An 18,864-nucleotide genomic window follows, 5' to 3' on the forward strand; every position below is an offset into this window, starting at 1 on the left:
CCTCCCGAGTTCACACAGACTGTCCTGCAGCGGGACACTTTGGGAATGAGCAGCGCCGTGCTGCGTTCGTGACTGTAGGAAATGTCGCCATCGGAAGATGGGCGCGCATATCACATAGAAAGTACACAAGGAGATATTAAGCTTAAGCAATAGGCCGACTGCTTATATTCCTGTGTTTGGAAATAAATAATGCTCATCCACTTTTATTAAATGAACCCATGTTCTGCCAAACAAATGAGCAATTTAATGTTTTATTGGTGAGGTTTGTAGACGTATCAAAAACTGGAGATTTACCTCGAAACGTTACATGCAAGTTAAATAATATGCATGCAGTGAGTATAATAATATCTATTTACAACGTTGGGCTGAGTGCAGTGTTGCAATTTTACAGATTCAGCAAAGGATGGATTTGAATAAAAGTGTGAATCACATAAAACGTATGTTCATGAGGTATAAAAGGGGTTGTCTTGTTTGGCCCTTCATTTCGTTAACTTCTTTGCAAGAAAACATGTTAAACGTTGCCCTGTTATCCTTTTGCCTGAATTTAGTAGTATATATTTTAAGCTGGATATTTCAGCTGACCACCTTTCCACAATTCAGTGGAACTTTTCCAAACTGTTCTTAATACATCAGCAGCTTCTGTGCTTTTTGAATTGCAGAGATGTAAATCTTATTTTTTATTACATCATCATTATTAGTCTAAAGGTCTTGAATGCACAAATAAGTAGTAGTTATTATTTTGACCTCTGTGGTGTACCCATAGTTCATGAAAGCATCATGCATTCCAACTAAAAAGACACAACATACATTTCCTTCCAAATAAAGTGACGGCATCAAACATCTTTCAGTTCTCACATGTCAACGGTACTACCTCATTTCCCAGTGGTTAGGGTGTGTTAAGGACTGTTTTATTTTTTTAATTACAAGCAACTGAAAACCCCAGTCTCCAACTCTCAAATGCAGAATGAAGACACAACAGAATCATTGATAACCAAGTAAATCTAAATACATGAAGCATTTCATTGTTGAACAAGCTTTTTATTTATTTTCACAAATGTATGTGCCTTTAAAGAGGTTAAGTTGTGAAGTGAAGTGTTATTCTTCAAAAAAAAAATAATCTGTTTATGGGTTGTTGGCAAATTTTTTATGATCTAAAGGTTTTATTGAACTGCTCATAACCACTGTTGGTCTTTTCTTTAATTTTCCTCATGTCACTACACACCAAAGTTGTACCTTTACTGTAAACATTAATTGCACTCCGCCATGACTCATGCATCAGGTTATCTAAGCACCCGTTGCATTATGGGCCAATCCTCCCATGACACTTTCGCATACAGGAGAAAAACTAGCTGAAGACTGAGTTTTCCAAAGTTCGTAGAAAATTAACATTTGTAACCTCTGAATAAATGCCTTTGAGTGTATGTATATACATATATATATATATTTATTTGAAATGATACACTACAATTATATCATGATTTTAAACGAGTGTATATTCACGTTAACCCTTTTGTGCATACACATTACAACATGAATTTGTGCCACGCCAGGCTTTTGAGTGCACATCCACACTTTGGTGATAAAAACAACTATTGTTACAACTTCACAAGAACAGACTGACACCATTAAACACGCTCAAACTTGTCCATCCTCCCCTTTTTGTCTAGGTAGACAAAAAAAAAATCAGTGCTTCGAGGCAGACCTTTCTTCTCGCTTTTTCTCCGCTCTCACAAGACTGAACATTTTCCAAAATGAGGAATGAATTCAAGTTTGTCTTTGTTGGTTGTTCATTCAGGTTTTAAAGCACTTCTTTAGAGAAGCTTATGACCAATGCCTGTTGTAAAGGGGTTTTATGGGAACCAATAGAGCAAAAATAATCTAAAATTTGATCTAAAAATAATAATTTCAATGTGTAAATCAATACTTGCATGTTGTGAAGCCCTGTGCCACAGTCACATGATGAGACGATACACTGCACACGAACAGCCACACCAATATTTACTCTGCTTGTCTGCTCCAACAGATGAGCTGTAAAGGCGCAGTTTCATTTTCTTTTACGCGGACGTATAATGCAGGAAAAGCACACACGCCGATCAACAGGGTTTGGTCTTCAAGTCTTGACTTCAGTGAGCACAGCCAACTTTGCCTGTTCCCACTGTTTATCTTCCTCTGTCCCTTTCAGAGGAAGCCGTTTCTCTCCCACTCCACTTTGGCCAAAAGGTCAAGCAGCAGCTTATTGTACAGTTTTTAATGCAAATCATGATGTGTTAAAACAGTGCTGTGACAAGGAGAAAGGGGAGAGAAGCTTTCTTCAGTTAAATGTGTTCAAGCCTCCATTAGTTTGTATTGCCACTGCTTGACAGTGGAAGGATCTGAGGCTCATGTAGCCGTCCTGTGGTTTGGTGAAACTGGGAGGCTCCGCAGACCAGATCTTCTCTCAAGGTGCCCTTTGTGGTGCCACAATGGAGCCAGAGTTTAGAGGGCAGCGTTAGCGGCTTTTGTTCTTTTTTGAGTTTCCCTGAAGAAAACAGAAAAGAAAATACAAGATCAAGTTATTTCCAGATTTCGTACAACATTTTTAAGAACTGTGTTGCGTCTGAGTGTCGCAAGTTGAGATTCGTTTTTACATTCTGTTTTAAAATCTAAAAAAACAAAAAACAAACATGCTGAGGCTGGCCTTTCTTGCCTTCAGGAGAAAATCACTACCTTTACTCACTAACATGTTCCGTCCTGCAACTTCCCAACACGCAGCCATCTGTGTGCGCACAAGCAGGAACATGCACGCTTAAAACGGGCCTCTTTCTGCTGCCCCATTTAACGACTTCTTCAGATGGTTCCAGCAGGTGCTTTTCCCATCAGGCCCCACCGGCAACCACAATACCGCCAATGACCTCCCACTTCACCTCATAACTGACAGAAACTTTACAATGTCACATTTCCCTGACAAACCTGAAATGATCCTTCACACTCCCTGAAACCACTGGGATTTATTCCCACCACTCTCAATGACGGAGTTTTTAAGATTTATTTAAACGGAGACTGACAGCCTGAGTCAGCTGAAAACCAACCTGAGCATGAAGCTACATTTGTGAAAGGCAACAATTCTGACAAGACCTTTTATTCAAAAAAAAGATTAAAAGGCAGACAAGGAGAGGAAGGTACAGTTGTACCTTGCTGCCCAGTTTGAGCGTGTCGATTTCTTCTCTCTGCTTGCTCAACGTCTCATTCATACTACACAGGTGGTCGCTCATCATGCTGAGCTGGTCTTCGTAGCTCCTCTTCGTTGTAGTCAGCTCGTCCTGTACGAGACACAGCAGTTACAATGAGTGTCTCCTATGTTGGGAGGAGGCTCCTGTCTATACTTAGACAGGAAGCTTTTCGGTAATGAGTCTGCCTTTTACCTGCAAGCGTGTGATGTTCTGATTAGCCAGTCTGACCTCCTCGCTCAGAGTCTCTCGGGATTTTTCCGCAATGGCTAATCTCTTGGCCAAAGCTCGACACTAGGAAAAGGGAAAAAGGAACGTTAACAACTGCATGTCTAGCACACTTTACAGATCTTTTTCAAAAGTTGAAATAAAAAGGGAGGTACTGCGTGATGGGGATATTTGAGTGTACCAATGGTTTTAAAAAAGTGACAGTTTAATTCCAGACACAGACTCAAGATCAGGTGCGTTCCTGTTGCAACGATACAAAATGTTGATGACTGACATTCCGGTTAATCACAATGCGACCGGATGTCCCTTAGAGAGGTATCTACATTCAGATCAAGGCTCAGCGTAATGCTAAAAATATAAAGTGTCAGCTTCTCAGTAAAAAAAAGAAAAGAAGAGAACACTGGAAATGTTTTTTGAGTTCCATTATCACCCAGAGCACAAAGAGGAAGGGAAACAGAAACAAGGTTAACTCCTTGTTCAGTTTCTTTGCCCTGTGTTCTCAAATTAAAAGAAGCAGACAAAAATAGTACACATGAGGGAGCAGGGACAAGTGACTGTTCTGCACTGAATGTATTTGGACATTTCGTGGTGGAGTTTGTAAGAGTTCCTATATCTCTCCCCAGGTGACATAACGTTAGAGAGACTGTGTGCAATGAAACAGTGAGTTCTTTGCAATGATAAGGAGTGCAGTTCGGGCTTCACCTCAGAGTGAAAATGCACAGCTTTGCTGTCTGAAATCTGGAGCTGGGTGGTGAGCTCTCCCACTCTGGCCATGTAGTGAGTCTTTATCAGCTGCTCCCGGGACCCCTCGTCTCCCACCTGCCAAACACAGACACAACATCCCCCCCCAGATAAGACTTGTTGACTTCTGGGAAGTATCATGATTTGAAAAACGTTTTTCGTTATTTAAATATGTCAATTGGTTAGGTCTGTGACAACTCACATGCTCAACTGTCGGTGTTGTGCACAACATGCCAACCTGGTAACAAGATAAAGAGAAATGATGTCAAGAATTTTATCATATCACGAGTGTTAGAAAACCCAGCCGTGCAAGAGACAATAACAATAAAAGATAAAAACACAAATGGTACAGCAACTACTGAGTTAAACTGCCAAGGATTGTGACTGCACTGTGAACTCTGCACTGACTTGCTCAAACAAAGGTATTCTTCTATTCTGCAGCATCAGCACATTTTAAGTCTGAGTTTTAGGAGGCAAAAACTTGCTTTGTGCGGGAGCTACAAGAAAAGAGCAGTAATGCTCCCTTTGTTGTAGCAAATCAGACACCAATGCCGTGGGCAGAAATGTCCACTGCAAGCGAAAACTAACAAGCACAGCAACCAATGCAGCGACTGTACCAGGCTGGTGCACAGCGTAGTTTCTTTCCCCACAGCATTCTGCTCCTTCTCTGCTTCCTCTTGGCTTTCTGAGAGCGTGCTGGCTGCAGCTGGATGGGAGTTTGGACTTCCCCCTAGAGCTGCTGCGAGCTGCGATTCCAGGTCCGCAATGCGCTGGTTCTCCTTTTCCAACCGCACCTTCCCCAGCTGGGCCTCCAGGAGCCAGTGCTCCTTCTCCTGCTCCAGCCGAGCAATCTTGTCCTGGCTCTGATGCACCTACAGGGAGGAGAGGAGAGGACAGTGAGCTGATGGGATGAGGGATGAGCAAAGGGAGCAGTAATAGACAGGCAGAGACTTTTCTATAACACTTTTTTTTAATACAAGAATATGTCTAAAATATGAGGTCCAGTTGTCTTTTCATATCATCATTTTTCAGACTGAGATTTCTGCACTTTTATAACAACTCTTTCACTATTGATGGTGCTGTTCTGCAGTCACAACAAACATAATTGCATGTGGAACCATTTTGGGCTTAACCTCCAAGTTATTATTTTTGTCTCTAAAGCAACCAAACCTGGCTGGCTCAATGACTCACACAAGGTCACATTGTCCACATACCACTGGGTGTCTCTTTGAAAAATCATTCAGAAGAATCTTAAAAATGTATGAGCATTTAACCAACAAAATGGTTTCCATAAAGAAATTTGGAGCGGAGTTTTATACCTGTTGAGTGAGACCTTCTCTGCTCTCAGTGGAGCTTGTGAGTATACGGCGGTTTGACAGGGCTTCTCTGTATGGAACAGACTGCGGCCTGTCCTGGAAAAATAAACAAAAACAGGAAGCATAGTGGAAAACCGGTTATTCATAAATAAATAAACAAAAAATATGCCTTTTTTTTAAAATATAGCATTAACTTAAAACTACTATGAGGAACTTTTTTTTTGTGTCAAGTTAGGCGTCCTCTGTGGACAGAAGTGGTAGTGTTGCCGAGCGCCAGAATCCCTTCAAATCTCTAGTTCTACTGCAGCAATTTCTGACAGTCTGCCCCACTGAGTCCTGGTTATGGTTCTTCTTTGCCTCCCTAACCCTCGAGCAGGACCAGCAATTAGGCCTGCGCCTTCAGCAACGTGGCGTCGGTGTGGCCGAAGCAGCGAGGCAGACGAGGAGCCTCTGGTGCATCACAGAGCGCTCTGTGACTGCAGGTCCAAGGTGGCAGCAAAGCCGAACTTGGGTCTTGCCACACTGGGTTTGTTGCTGCTGGAGTCTGGGCTGAAAACCTCTGGTGACTTCTGGTTCATGATTTCATCTGATTTCATGCAGACCCGGTGGCACCGATGGCGGGCATTAATTAACAATTATATAAAAATAGTGAATGCTGATGATCTTGTCTACTCAGATAGGTTATAGAGAGGTTTCAGTATTACATTGAGACCATTTTATAACCAGTTAAAAGTTCCTCATAGTAACTTTACCAAAGTTCTTTTAAATGAAAAGAAAAGAAAAACAAAACAAGATGTTGGCTTTGTAATCTCAATGTGCACAATATTCCAAAAGTCTCGGGGCTTTAACTGCAAAGGCTCAGTCACATTGTATAATTAGCCTGGAAATAATCATCAGATATAAGCATATACTGACCTGTTTGATAGCATGTATGTAGGCAGCGGCTTTTTTTTTGTTGGCCAACATATTCTCTGCTTGCAAAGGGTTGAGTGCTACTGTGCTGCCTCTTGGACTGTAGCCGGATGATGTGAAGAAGTCCAAGTTGTTGCTAAAGAAAGTAGCAATCTGCAACAAAACGGTGACATAATGTATTGTATCATTAAAATGAAAGAGATCCTTGCAGCCTCCTTATTTAAAGACACACTAATTATGCCCACATTTCTCAATGCAGCTACTCAGCATTCTGTTGAGCCTCAAATTAACCAGTGTGTTCACGAGAAAGATTATCACTCCGCCAAGTGTCCAGGATGATAAATGTCTGAGCAATTAAGCTTTTGCCTGCAGAGATGATCACTCTTTAAAAGAGGCTCACTCCACACATCATGTGCCAGCCTGTTATTCGGCACCACAACCCGCTGTCAGCAGACACGCCTCAGCCGACGCATCACTTGATTCACAAAGAGAAATCTTTTTTTCCCCCCTTTCCTCAGACCGGGACGCAGCGGTACAAACTGTGAGTTAGACAGAATCTTTGAAAATGGAACGGCCACCAACCCGAGTTCTTTTGATCTGTGGTGGCAAAATGACCAATTCCAGTTGCAGTGAAATCTCACCGCTATTTGCAATTAAGCTTTTGTGCTTCACACCATCGACAGATAACATGCGCTGTTTGAACATGTTTTAGGGAAAATAAACTTGGCTGCAGCCTGCCCCCTGTTGGCCATACCTTGCCAGTGCTGCTGGTCAGAGAGCCTAAAGACCCCAGCAGGCACTCGGTGGTGGTGCAGAGCTTCTGGGTGATGGTGGGGAGCTCCTGCTCAAAGCTGGCCTTCTGGGTATAGTGCTTTGACATCTCTGCAAGCAGGGGGAGGAAAACAGAACAGCAGGAGGAGCATTTACAGCATCTGTTGGCTTTGAGTGTCTTCTTCAGCTTCAAAAGCAACATATTACATTTCTATCATCTTTTGAGATCAAAAGGCAGCAGTTTTGTGACGCACCTTTATTGATTGGTGTGTAAATGATGCAATTGTATTTCATAGAGTAAAACTGCATGTCTTTAAAGGATATTTGACCACAATCAATGTCCCCACAAGTACCAAGACAAGGGTCCTCATTGTATAAACACATTTCCACTCAGCTAATGTGTCATCTGAACACAAGTGACTCTTCTATGCCAGAGAGCACTAAATTATAATTCCATTTCACGTCGCAGTGTGGTGGATGCTGGATATTTGCACTTCAAAATATGGGCTGGCGGGTATCGTGGTGAAAACTGAAAATGAGTCTGACTTTTATAAATGGCAACAGCAGTGAGGGGGATAAGGAAGCGTTGTGCTGCGTCACACTGGTTGCGGAAGGCGGTGGATGAAAAATGTCTTGCGGTGCTGCTCACCTTTAATGGCATCATGAAGACTGTGTAGGCAGGCAGCTAGCTGGGTGAAGACAGCGGAGGTGCTGCTCTGTGGCATGGCATCCTGCCGAACGCCTGAGAGACACATTTCACACATTTGTCAAATAAGCATCGTGGATCACTTCACAGCAGCAACCGTTCTTTCCATAAAAACAAGCTACTTTAAAATACCATTACCTTCAAAAACATACATGTTTATGTTACTTTTCTAAATCAAAAAATAACTGTGATGATGGACAGAAGGAAAGCAAATGTTCACCAGCTCCTGAATAAAGCTCAGGGCACAAACCTGCCACCTTAAGCAACAACTACATAAACAAACAATCCACCTCTAAAACCATCAGCTCTATGAACTAATGTGTCACATATGTATTTTTAATCTTAACTTACTGGGTAAGGCCAAAAGCTTAATGTAGCTCTGCAGCTTATCAAACACAGAAGTCACTTTCTTCATGTCCCTCTGCAACTCCTGGTTTATCGCAATAAGGGCAGCCGTACAAAGAGGTGTATTGCACTCTTCTTCTAGGCTGAAAAGAGAGAAGATCAATACAGCCTTACTCGCACATTTCCACCACCCTCCCCCCAAACACACACACACACACGGTTTCATATGTGTGAAGCACTGACCTTTTTAGCTGATAGGGAAGAATCTTTTGCAGAAAGTGGGTGTATGAGGAGAAATTATCAGCAAAGCTCTTCAGCTTAACCACAGTCTCCTTCAATTCAAGAAAATCAAAAAGAACGCAGTTGGCGATTGTCTGTTAGCAAGCATCATAAACAAGCCCACACACAATGTCCCTGTCCAAAAACCACTCACCAGTACTGTGACGGTGTCCTCTGTGATGCTTTGGTGTAATTGTAAAAAGCCATCCTCCAGGGGGCGCACATAAGCTGCATTCTCATGGAGAAACTGAGAAAACTAAGTAGACAGAGAAACTATTTAAACTTGTACACTGATTACAATTCATTCTATATGCAAAACCACTGCCACTTGTTGACGTAGTAAATGTACATCTGTTATATAAAAAGCAGTTTGTATTTCTTCTGTCGGTTGCCTCACCTTCTGGTTCAGCGGGGAAATGGGTTCAATGGAGGAGTCGAGGGGGTAGATGTGCACTCTCTGTTCTGTATACGAGTGGAAGTTCAACAGAGCAGCCACCAGGTCCTGAATAAAGCTCAGGGCCTGACCTGCCACGTCCCGGGCTTTAAGCTGCAACCACAGAAAGAACACGCGCTATGTTTTAGTTTTGTCTCTGAAGAGTTTCAGCTCTGTGAACAAATGTATGACATATAGTATCAGATGTATTTCTTCCAAACTATTTGGTAATAATTTGATTAGTAATCTTTTTTATTTTCATCTGCAACTTTTTTTGATAGCTGATTAATAATTTGATTACATTTTAAGAAAATATATTAAACCTTTACTGGGTCCAGCTTCTAAATTGTGTGGATTTGCTGCATTTTTTTGTTTTAAGTGATAGTCATTTAAATTATATTACAGTATTTTGTACTGTTGGTCTGGTAAAACAAAACATTTTATCTGCTAAAAATAGCCCCCTTGTTATGTATGGAGAACACAACTGTCTCCATAGGAATGGTCTGTTAATAAGAGCAGTGGCCTTCTATTGTACAATACCATAATTCAGCAATTGAGTTATAAAATACAAAAGTAACGAAATAATCCACAAATGCGTTGCTATCGACCACGTTTACTGAAGTTTGAGAATAATTTCGCATTACTGTCAGAATCCTTAGCCATTAATTAATAAACAAAACAATGTTTTTTTTGCAAAAGGTTTAAAATGATGAAAATGTGGATTTGAGAAACTGGTGTGTGTGTGTGTGTGTGTGTGTGTGTGTGTGTGTGTATATATATATATATATATATATATATATATATATATATATATATACACACACATATATATATGTGTATATATATATATATATATATATATATATATATATATATATATATATATATATATATATATATATATATATATATATATATATATATATATATATACACACACACATATATACACACACACACACAAATATAAAAAATATACATTTAATAATTGCTGGGGAAATGGTAATTGTAATTTTAGACAATATTAAATTAGCTTAAGGAAGGATCCAATTGAATGCAAGCGCACTATAAACAAATAAAAACAAAAATTGGTTTTGCTTCCTCACTCACCTGGTGCCTTCGATTGTGTGGTGGCACATTTAGGCTATTGTAGTCACCAAATTCTGCAGGGTAGAAGAGAAAGGCCGTCAAACCAGAACAGATCCACAGTGTCTGCACTGCATTTTATTGACTCGACAAATATAGCTTAAATGGTTTAGCCTCTTGCCTCCTTGAGTGCAATATTACAGTTTGGGATATTTACTCCTGGGTAGAATGGTGTTATGGCGACCTACATGTTCTCAAATTAAAGTCTGCTCTATATGGTAGATCAGAGATACTCACTGGTGTCATTAAAGGGCACTTTCTCCTGGATAACAGTGCTGCTCTGTTTCACCTGTCTGTTGAGCTCTGACTGGCACCGCCTCAGCTGCTGCTGACTGCCGAAAGAGAGCAAAAAAAGGTTTAATAGATGAAACTATGCATTATACTTGGTAAATCAATTGTAATAGTTTTTGAGAATTACAACTAGATGCATAATGTAAACTGTATATTCAAATGGTTGATTTAAAAAATAAATCATAATACAGTTCACAGATCATTTTACCACTGATGGCATGATTTTTTTACATGCATCTACTCGTGGGGTTTATCTAACTATTAATGCACACTGTATGTACTTCCTATATGCAAATTGCCCTTCTGGTTTTCTGACACCACACTAATGAATTAAATCATTCTCAAACCATGAATAAAAAGGAGAATGTACCACTCTTCTGTTCGCAATCTGCACTCTTTTGCTTCCCTCTCCAGAGTTTGAGCTTTCACCTGTCAGAAGACAATACACATATTCTAATAAACTTCATTAAAATGTACAATGACATAATGTACTTCATCTTCCTCCTCTACCTCTAAACGAGCCTTGTCACTTTGCAGACGCTCAACTGTTTCCATGTACTTAGTGGTGAGTCCGTCCACAACAGCCTGGTGCTGCTTGGAGTCTTTTTCCAGGTCCTGCAGTCGAGTCGTCAACTCAGCCTCCTGCTTCCTGTGCTGTTCATCTGCGTCGTAGAACTAATGCATGGACAGCAGAAAATAAGCCTATTACATGCATGGCCCCACCAGCACATTAACTGTATGAAGAGAACCATGAAAGACCAATCCAAACATAACGTGGGTGCTTACTTGGATATGAAGTCGCTCATTTTCTTCTATCTTTTTCTGCAGGTCCTCGTCGAAAACACTTTGAGTCTCGAGACCATGCTGTGATGGAGAGTCTGCTTTGCTCTGGATGAGACACAACAGGGACTGTTAATTGTGATCTTCTGCTTTTGGTACATTAGGGTTTATTGATGCACATTATTGAGTTTGCAAATGTCATAATCATGCATGTTTTTTGCTAGCATATCAATTTCATGTATATATGAATACATCCTGTTCCCTCTACACAACTGTGTAGGCTCTTCCTTAATTTCCCTCATGATCACCTTCCCCTTTTTGCCCTTGGATTCACTGACAGCAAGTTCCTCTTGAAGCAGCTCCACCCTTTTGGCCAGCTGTTGGTTCCTGAAGCTGAGACTGTCCATCTCCTGCTCCTGCTTCCTGAGGCTCTGGTCCCTCTGCTTAAGCTGCTCCTGAAGAAGATAATGACAAACACATGTGGCCTATCAACTTGCTGTACATGTCTTCTCACCAACCAGCAGCACCTTGAGCAAATCACTACCTCTAACCATGACAATGTTGTCAAAGACATTTTGTCATGAGAATCATTTGAGGATGATTCTTCCAGAAAGGTTTCACATTTGTATTTTAACCCCCTACCAAAACCGTTGATGACACTGTGGAAAAGAGTTTGTCCAGACCCTGGTGGAGTCATTTTTGTCACACACTGTGTAGCGGAGCAAAGTACCAGACTGAATTGGTATAATCTAAATACTGCAGTTATGCAGAGTGAATTGTTCAGGACGAGAGAAAACCAACAAATTAAATAAGGGTTGCGCAATGACATTGTGCAAATCCAGCAATACTAGCAAGATTAAAATAAGTAATAGTAAGATCAGGTGACCATCTGGATGCATTTAGAAAATTTTAAAATGTTGTCATCGACAACACTTCTCATTTAGGCTCTAAGATTACCCTGGCAACCTGATGATGGATCACAGTTCATAATATGATCTGGAACACCCAAAACATTAAAGTTGTGGCTGATTTATAAAGCCACCATCAGGAGTAAAATTGGACATAACAGCTGTGCGTCATGATATTTGTTGTTGTTTTCTAAGTCACTACCTTAAATGAGACAGAGTTGGCCTGTTCATCCACAACTGCCTTCTTCAGCACCTGGTTCTGGGCCCGAAGCTGAGAAAAACAGAGACACAATTTTAAAAAAAAAATTGTAGAATAGTAAGAAATAATCATTTGTATGCCACATCTATAAACTGAAAACACATGTGTCTTTCCACAGACAATCTCATATGTCATATGCTTGTGGGAGGTTGCTGTTCATTCGTCCTAGTCTGTATAACATGAAGAGAACAGTCACCAAAATAATTAAAACTCAATGCTGTTTTCTGACTGTCTAGTGGCCTTTAAACACAAACTTTATTCAGCATATCGGCAGTATGTATGACAGCAACATAGTCAGCACTTCCTGAGCAGGATATGGTGCTTGGCTAACGGGGTGATCAGAGTTGAACAGGAAACAGCACATACTCCCAGTGCTGTCAGCTGACACAGAAACAAAGGGCACAAACAGCCAAGAGTAAATGCAGACTCACAGGTTATACTGTCACTTGTTAACAAATTACCAAATGTTGACAAGCAGAACCCAGTAGGACCTTTAGCTGCTTTGGTCGTCACATTCAATCTTAGACATGACACTATAACCACAATCCTGAAAAACCAGTTTCACCTATTACAATATCAAATCAGTGTACACTCAGTTATCAACATGTATATTACCCAACCTTCACATCAGTGTTTGTTCACACTGTTTCTTTCAGAGGGGTCGTGTTTATTGATATGTTCGGTGCATTTTGTAGTTTACGGGTCTTTGAATTATATTGTATTATCTTTGTAGACTTTTCTAATAAAAAAAAACAGACTCAGTCTAAGCAAATAAAATTCAACTGCAGCACAAATCAACCGCTTTGAAAAAACAAACAAAACAAAGTTCATGAAGGCTTTATTGCGAGTGTAATGTGTTACCCAGAGTTCATTAGTTAGGTTCATATGACATATGTAACCTAATTACCCAGTGTTGAGTGCATTTCTTTGCACTGACCACAGCTCTGTGTATAGCTTTTACTACGGATTGCACTCCAGTAAAAGGTCGTATGCGAGTAAACATGTTAAGGTAGCATTGATTTCAGGAGCATATTGATAATTGTATTAGCAGGTGGCTAACGCTAATGCGTCTGAGATCCAGCCTTGTCAGCAGTCAGCTAGCTAGTTAACGGTGTGTTTAACAATGACAACTACCTTAACGGCATTAACATTAAATGAAATAACAAAAGGCCCATATTTTACCTTGGAGTACTCCTGTGCCAGCTTGCTGTATTTCGTTTGAAGATCTGTAACGTTAGCCATTTTCGCTGGACACGTTTCAAGTTATCACCAGTAGCTAAAACGTTGAAGTTAGAAATACGGACAGTGTCCACGCGAGCTGTATCCACTGGTGGAACCGTCAGGTAGCTCGCGCCTCACGCTGCCGGCTGTACGGAACGTTGACGGTTGACGCCGGTTAGCTCAGTGCCGGCCAGCTCGGGTTGGCTAGCTCACAGTTGTCGTTTAACGTCAATGCTTCGGGGCGGCTTGTTCCGTTACTTTGGAAAACTATCCTCGAAAACATAGTCACAGGACGGACGTGAGTCCCGGGGAAATAAGTCCGATTTACGCTAATGTATAACCGGATGTTGTTCCGACTTGACAGCAACTGCTTCTCTTTTTTTCTTTTTTTAAGTCACACCATCAGCGGGAACAGAGCTAGCGCTAGCTAGATAGCTTCGCTGACTAACTTAGCCAACGGCTAACTAGCTTGTAGCAAAACAAATCCTGACACCGAGTAGCGCATGTGACATATGACAGCGGCCGCACAGCCCGCCGCGTCCGCAAAGCCCGCTACTGAGTGCGCATGGCTGCTGCCGAGCTAATCAAACAGCCGTGACAGCCATTCGTCTGAAGCAACCCATTTTATGAGAAGCAACAGCTTCCTCAAACGAGAACCGACGCCGACCACAGACGCAAGCGCAGAGGTCATAGGTCAGGACATAGAGAAGTGGTGAGCTGGTGTAAACATGGCGCCGTCTAGCGTTGGATAGATATAACGTTAGATGAAAAATAAAATAACGCTCTAAAAGGGACAGTTCTTCATGAGTACTTTTTATGTTTTTATACTTGATAATGTATTTACTTTGACTTGTATTACTTACTGTAATAAAGCATTTCAACACTGGCATTAATAAATATGATATAATAGTAGTTGATATAATAATTAGTGAGACATGAAATAAATACTATATTAATTAACATAATGTCCTCTCCCTGTAAACTAGAACTAAAGCCATTTTCAATTTGGTGCAGTGATGCCTCGGCTAAATTGTTTACTGCTGAGTTTGAGTGTGGTTGCATTTACAAAAACAAGGTCAGAAATCACAAGCGGGTTGCAGCTCTGTGAAAGACAGTCTCTGTGATTCTCCTTTAAAATGCACATGACCTCATTTAGAAGTGAAATGACATGCTGCTAATGCAGCCATCACGGCTCAAATCCTACAAGATTAATTTCACCTAATCCAGAATAATCTCTACATATATTTTCACCGCAAAACTATAACCATTTCTTCTAATTTCCAAAGAAGAAGTTATAACTACATTTTTATTTTATCGGCCATTAAAATGTGCGACACAAAGGGCTTTGCTCGAATGTTTTGAACCAAAGACAAACATTTCCTCTGCTGCTGTTTCACTGTTCCTGATCTTGACCGCACAAACACACACAGGCAAAACACAAACTCTGACACGCACGCCACAGCCAGTGGCTCCAGCATTGTCTGGTTGCCTGGCAACTGTCGGCGTGGCGTGGTTGCTAGGGCCGTGTGGGAGGGGGGGAGGTGATGCTGCTCTGGTTTCCAGCTGAATTGAGGCAGTCAGTGGGGAGAAGCCCCCCTCTTCCCCTCCACACACAGGACTCTATTGAACAATAGAGCTGTGCCAATGGACCCGAGGCTAGTCAGACAAGCCCTTGTTCAGGGTCACACTGTGTTCATCCCACAGTCCTCCATGACTAATTAACTTACAGCGGAGAGTGTCGTTAGGACATCTGATGATGCATCCATCACTGGCACGTCCCTGGAATTTACATTAATGCGAGGTGCATTTCTGGCAGCCCGCCATGGTGGTGCAATCAAAAGACTCTGCAAGAAGAAAAATAGAAAGTGTGGTGGAGCCGCCACACGTAGTGCCACGCTCAGCGAGTGCAGTCAAAACAGCTCCGAACTGCTGCTAGTCTTGGTGGGAAATATTTGCTAGCTCTAACATGGTTATGGGAAAACTGAGAAAGCAGCCACATGGAGAAGGTAGCTATTCTAAAGAATAGACTATTACAAGAACTTCAATCTTGTGGCCTTCACAGCAGGTGGCAATGTTGATCAAAAGAGTTCGCTCATGTAGGCTCCTAATGTAACAAGATGGCACTCTTATGTTGCGAAGGAGTTTGGAGGGCAAAAAAATGTGTCGAGTCTTATTTTCCGAGATGAAATGTTGAAACTGAGCTGCTCTGACTCGAATGAAAAAGACAGTGAAAACAAGAACAGGTTTTTATTAATATTTTGTAATACCATATATAATGCAATTGCATATCTTTGGCGAAAATAAATCTTATAAACATTTTATCAACAGAGGTTAGCGTACAAAAACCAAAAGGTGTGTCAGTCCAATAGACATGGCAGACAACTGACACAAACTGATACTGGGTTGGCAACTTTGTCAAATGCAACGAAAATGTTCATCATACCCTTAATAACTGCAACAGAAATTGAGAATCGCATAATCAATAGTCATTAACAGCTGTCGAGCAATGAAGAACTGGGTTTTGAGTTGGACGCCTAAATGTTTAGGTGGCTCATCCACAGACCTGACTCAGGTCATGTGAGTCTAGTTTTCAACTTCCCATAATATACCTGAAAGCATGAGTTATGAGTGGCAGTCGTTTTTTTTTGTTTTTTTTAAAGGCTCCAATCTGTGATGAGACCGAAAGCCAATATTCAATTTGTGACAACTTAGTCACAATATCTAAACATTAACATGAGACAAATGTAGAAAAAAATAAAATGATTCAATCTTCGTCAATGAGCTTCTGCAGTACATGGGGAATGTGTCCATCTTAAAGTTTATACCCCAGCTGTGCATCAATTTTGGCAACAAAAAGTTTCAGGATCAATGTTAATAAACTATCCAGCCTAACAAAAAGCAAAACAAAACATCAAGAAAACCTGGCAGTCATGGTTAGATTGAAAAAAAAAAAAAACACCCGCTCTAAAAACAATAGACATTGGCAAAATACTTAATCACTATAACATAGTGAAAGAAAAATAAGTTGTATTGCTGTAAATAAAGACAAGGAGAAAAACAAAATACTTATTAAGTGGAGTTTACAAAAGGGAGAACAATAAATGTGCCTAGTCACTCGTTTCAAATGACCAGTGTTTGATAGACTTTGCATTCAATAAACCCATAAATTAATGTCATAAATAAGGTGATGATTAATGAACAACAATTTGTTCTTTTTTTCACAGCGAAACAAGACCAGTGTATGCAAGTATTACTTCTGAGAACTGCAGCTTACTCTGCTAAGAGCAATTCTCACTCTAAAGCTACAAAAATAACCCAAGAGACTGGTTAAGTCACTGCACTGACCAGCGTCCTCTCCCATTTCCTGTTCGGATGATTCAGAAAACTATAGGGCATTGTTGCTTTCACAACTGCCTTGTGGCAGCAGTGGAATTAAGTTACCACTGCCCTTTGCACTTTTACATCAGTGGCACAAGAAGATGTTTGGCACTGATCATGCATGCTACACTAACAGTCACTGTGACAATGTGATCTAGTGCTGCGGGAAGAAATATTACGATGTTCCGTTTGTTGCCCCTCTGAGCTTCCATGCTACCTTGTATTGTACGCTGCCAGTGTACAGCCTTTTTAAAAGCTCACATGAGAATTGTGGCCTTTTACACAAGCGGCTCGCAACTTCCCCTCAGTAAACTGCATGCAATCAACTGACAATAAACACTCTTTTTCACAGCTTGAGAAGAGAGCGGGCACTTCCTTATTTTGTTTGAGGAGGAAGAGCAAGGACGAAACACTTGTGGCCAGCAAGAACTGTGGGCCCAACATAATGTCTTCGAGCTTCCAGCTCTGTCTGGCCATATACTGCCCCTCTCTTGTTCTTTACACTGGAATATGCACCATGATCTGCACCTTTCTCATTTTTTTATTTTTAACTAAAACAAAACACACCCTCCCTCAAGTTGTGAATTAGCTTTGCCACAGGATCAGCAAACAGCAAATGAGCTATATAATTTTGCCATTTTCTAAAGTACATGGTTTAAAACTAAACTAAAAACCCAAATAGTGGAGCAAGAAGCTGCATTCATTTCCAATCCGCTCCTTTATCTGATTATTAACCAGCTTTGCATTCAAAAAGGACCAGAAGCAAGCAGAGTACCAAGCAGCCCTACAATACAGCTGTAGCAAGGAGATCGGTCATTACACCGATCACATTCATCGGAGGATTATGATTACTTTGTCAGCAGAGCAAAAAGAGTTTGACTATTTCAAACTCTTTCGGTCAAGACAGTCAGTCATATCTCAGATTTAGCCTTAAGTCAACATGCACTATGATACACGCACACACACAAAATAAAAATAAAATCTATGCAGGATAACCTATGAACAGGCAGTGAACATCTGACAACAAGTGGCAGATGTTCACTTTGCATAGGCCGTCACCAAACATGTGAATATGTCTGCACAATATATGTCAAAAACACACTGATGAATGAAGGGGATCGACAGGATGAGCAACTGATTTGCAACAACAACAAAAAAAGAAAACAGCTTTCATTTGTATAGCACTGTAATGGCCGCACAAATCTGAGCGAAGTAGTATAGCTAACTTTGCAACTAAATTTGGCAGTGGCAGAGTAATACTATTTCCATATCTTGCTAATCCTGAAATAGAGCCAGAGCTTGGGTGTAATAAGTGTATCGCTTAACAAGATAATAGTACTACTCCAATCGTTTTCTTAATTGTAAAGTTTAACTAGCATACTCAACTCTTAAAAATGCCAACATGAAATAAAGTCAAGGAAAGTTAAGGTTGTGGATAATTATTGCATCTCTCTTACAAGAGGATTCATGGAGCAGGAGTTCCTTTTAAAACAGTGGCATTTTTTTTTTCTTTAGCACAAAAAGGAGGAAATTATAACACCAGGAGGTTAGGTTTTGTCTGTTACAAACATGCACTCATTCGCTTCATAAATAGATTCACTTGGAAGAGGATACAGGTTTGAGGAGGAAGCATGCAACGCTTTGAGTTATAAAACCTTCAGCTTTTCCCATTTTGTCTTTTTTCGAGAAAAAAAATCTTGAATCACAATCTTCTAATCCAACAGAAGCAGGCAGGTCATTTTGGATAAGTTTCTTGATGTTTTCTCCACAGCCCAAACACCAACCCCCAACAGTCACCCCCGAGGTACAAAAGTCTCTATATGGCTTTGTTCTCCTGCGTGAACGATACTATTGCCATTTGTTTTGTTGAACGGGGATATTCCCAAACAAAAAAGGCTCAAAATGGCCAATGAACGATCAGATAAGGAGAAGGAGGCACGCTCG

The 18,864-nt window shown here is 40.8% G+C and overlaps 1 protein-coding gene across 2 annotated transcripts; it reads right to left on the reverse strand.

Annotated features, from left to right (window-relative positions):
• Positions 1-1,427: 1,427 nt before the first annotated feature.
• Positions 1,428-14,215, reverse strand: ppp1r21 (protein phosphatase 1, regulatory subunit 21). Of its 2 annotated transcripts, none has more exons than XM_068568398.1 (22): positions 13,504-14,215; positions 12,265-12,333; positions 11,493-11,609; positions 11,161-11,262; positions 10,885-11,049; positions 10,745-10,803; positions 10,321-10,415; positions 10,048-10,100; positions 8,902-9,051; positions 8,659-8,760; positions 8,469-8,557; positions 8,232-8,368; positions 7,824-7,916; positions 7,158-7,285; positions 6,407-6,556; positions 5,495-5,587; positions 4,793-5,047; positions 4,378-4,413; positions 4,137-4,253; positions 3,402-3,500; positions 3,171-3,299; positions 1,428-2,518 (listed from the first exon to the last, which is right to left on the reverse strand). In XM_068568398.1, exons 1-22 carry the CDS (start codon positions 13,561-13,563, stop codon positions 2,489-2,491), a joined length of 2,328 nt encoding a protein of 775 aa, XP_068424499.1. In that variant the 5' UTR covers positions 13,564-14,215; the 3' UTR covers positions 1,428-2,488. The 2 variants fall into 2 exon arrangements, with proteins under 2 accessions (XP_068424499.1, XP_068424498.1); XM_068568397.1 differs by having other exon boundaries at positions 11,463-11,609.
• Between the last annotated feature and the right edge of the window lie 4,649 nt (positions 14,216-18,864).

This window comes from Clinocottus analis, unplaced genomic scaffold (genome assembly GCF_023055335.1).
Source record: "Clinocottus analis isolate CAN_PGR_092001 unplaced genomic scaffold, fCliAna1.0.p SCAF_8, whole genome shotgun sequence".
NCBI classification, from domain to species: Eukaryota; Metazoa; Chordata; class Actinopteri; order Perciformes; family Cottidae; genus Clinocottus; species Clinocottus analis.

Bases quoted from the DNA above. Each gene is read 5' to 3' on its own strand.
- ppp1r21 (XM_068568397.1), bottom strand. From the start codon at position 13,563: ATGGCTAACGTTACAGATCTTCAAACGAAATACAGCAAGCTGGCACAG. The intron at 11,050-11,160 runs GTAAGCACCCAC...TCCATGCATTAG, and splicing joins ATGAGCGACTTCATATCCAA to TTCTACGACGCAGATGAACA. The intron at 3,300-3,401 runs GTAAAAGGCAGA...TGTCTCGTACAG, and splicing joins AGAACATCACACGCTTGCAG to GACGAGCTGACTACAACGAA.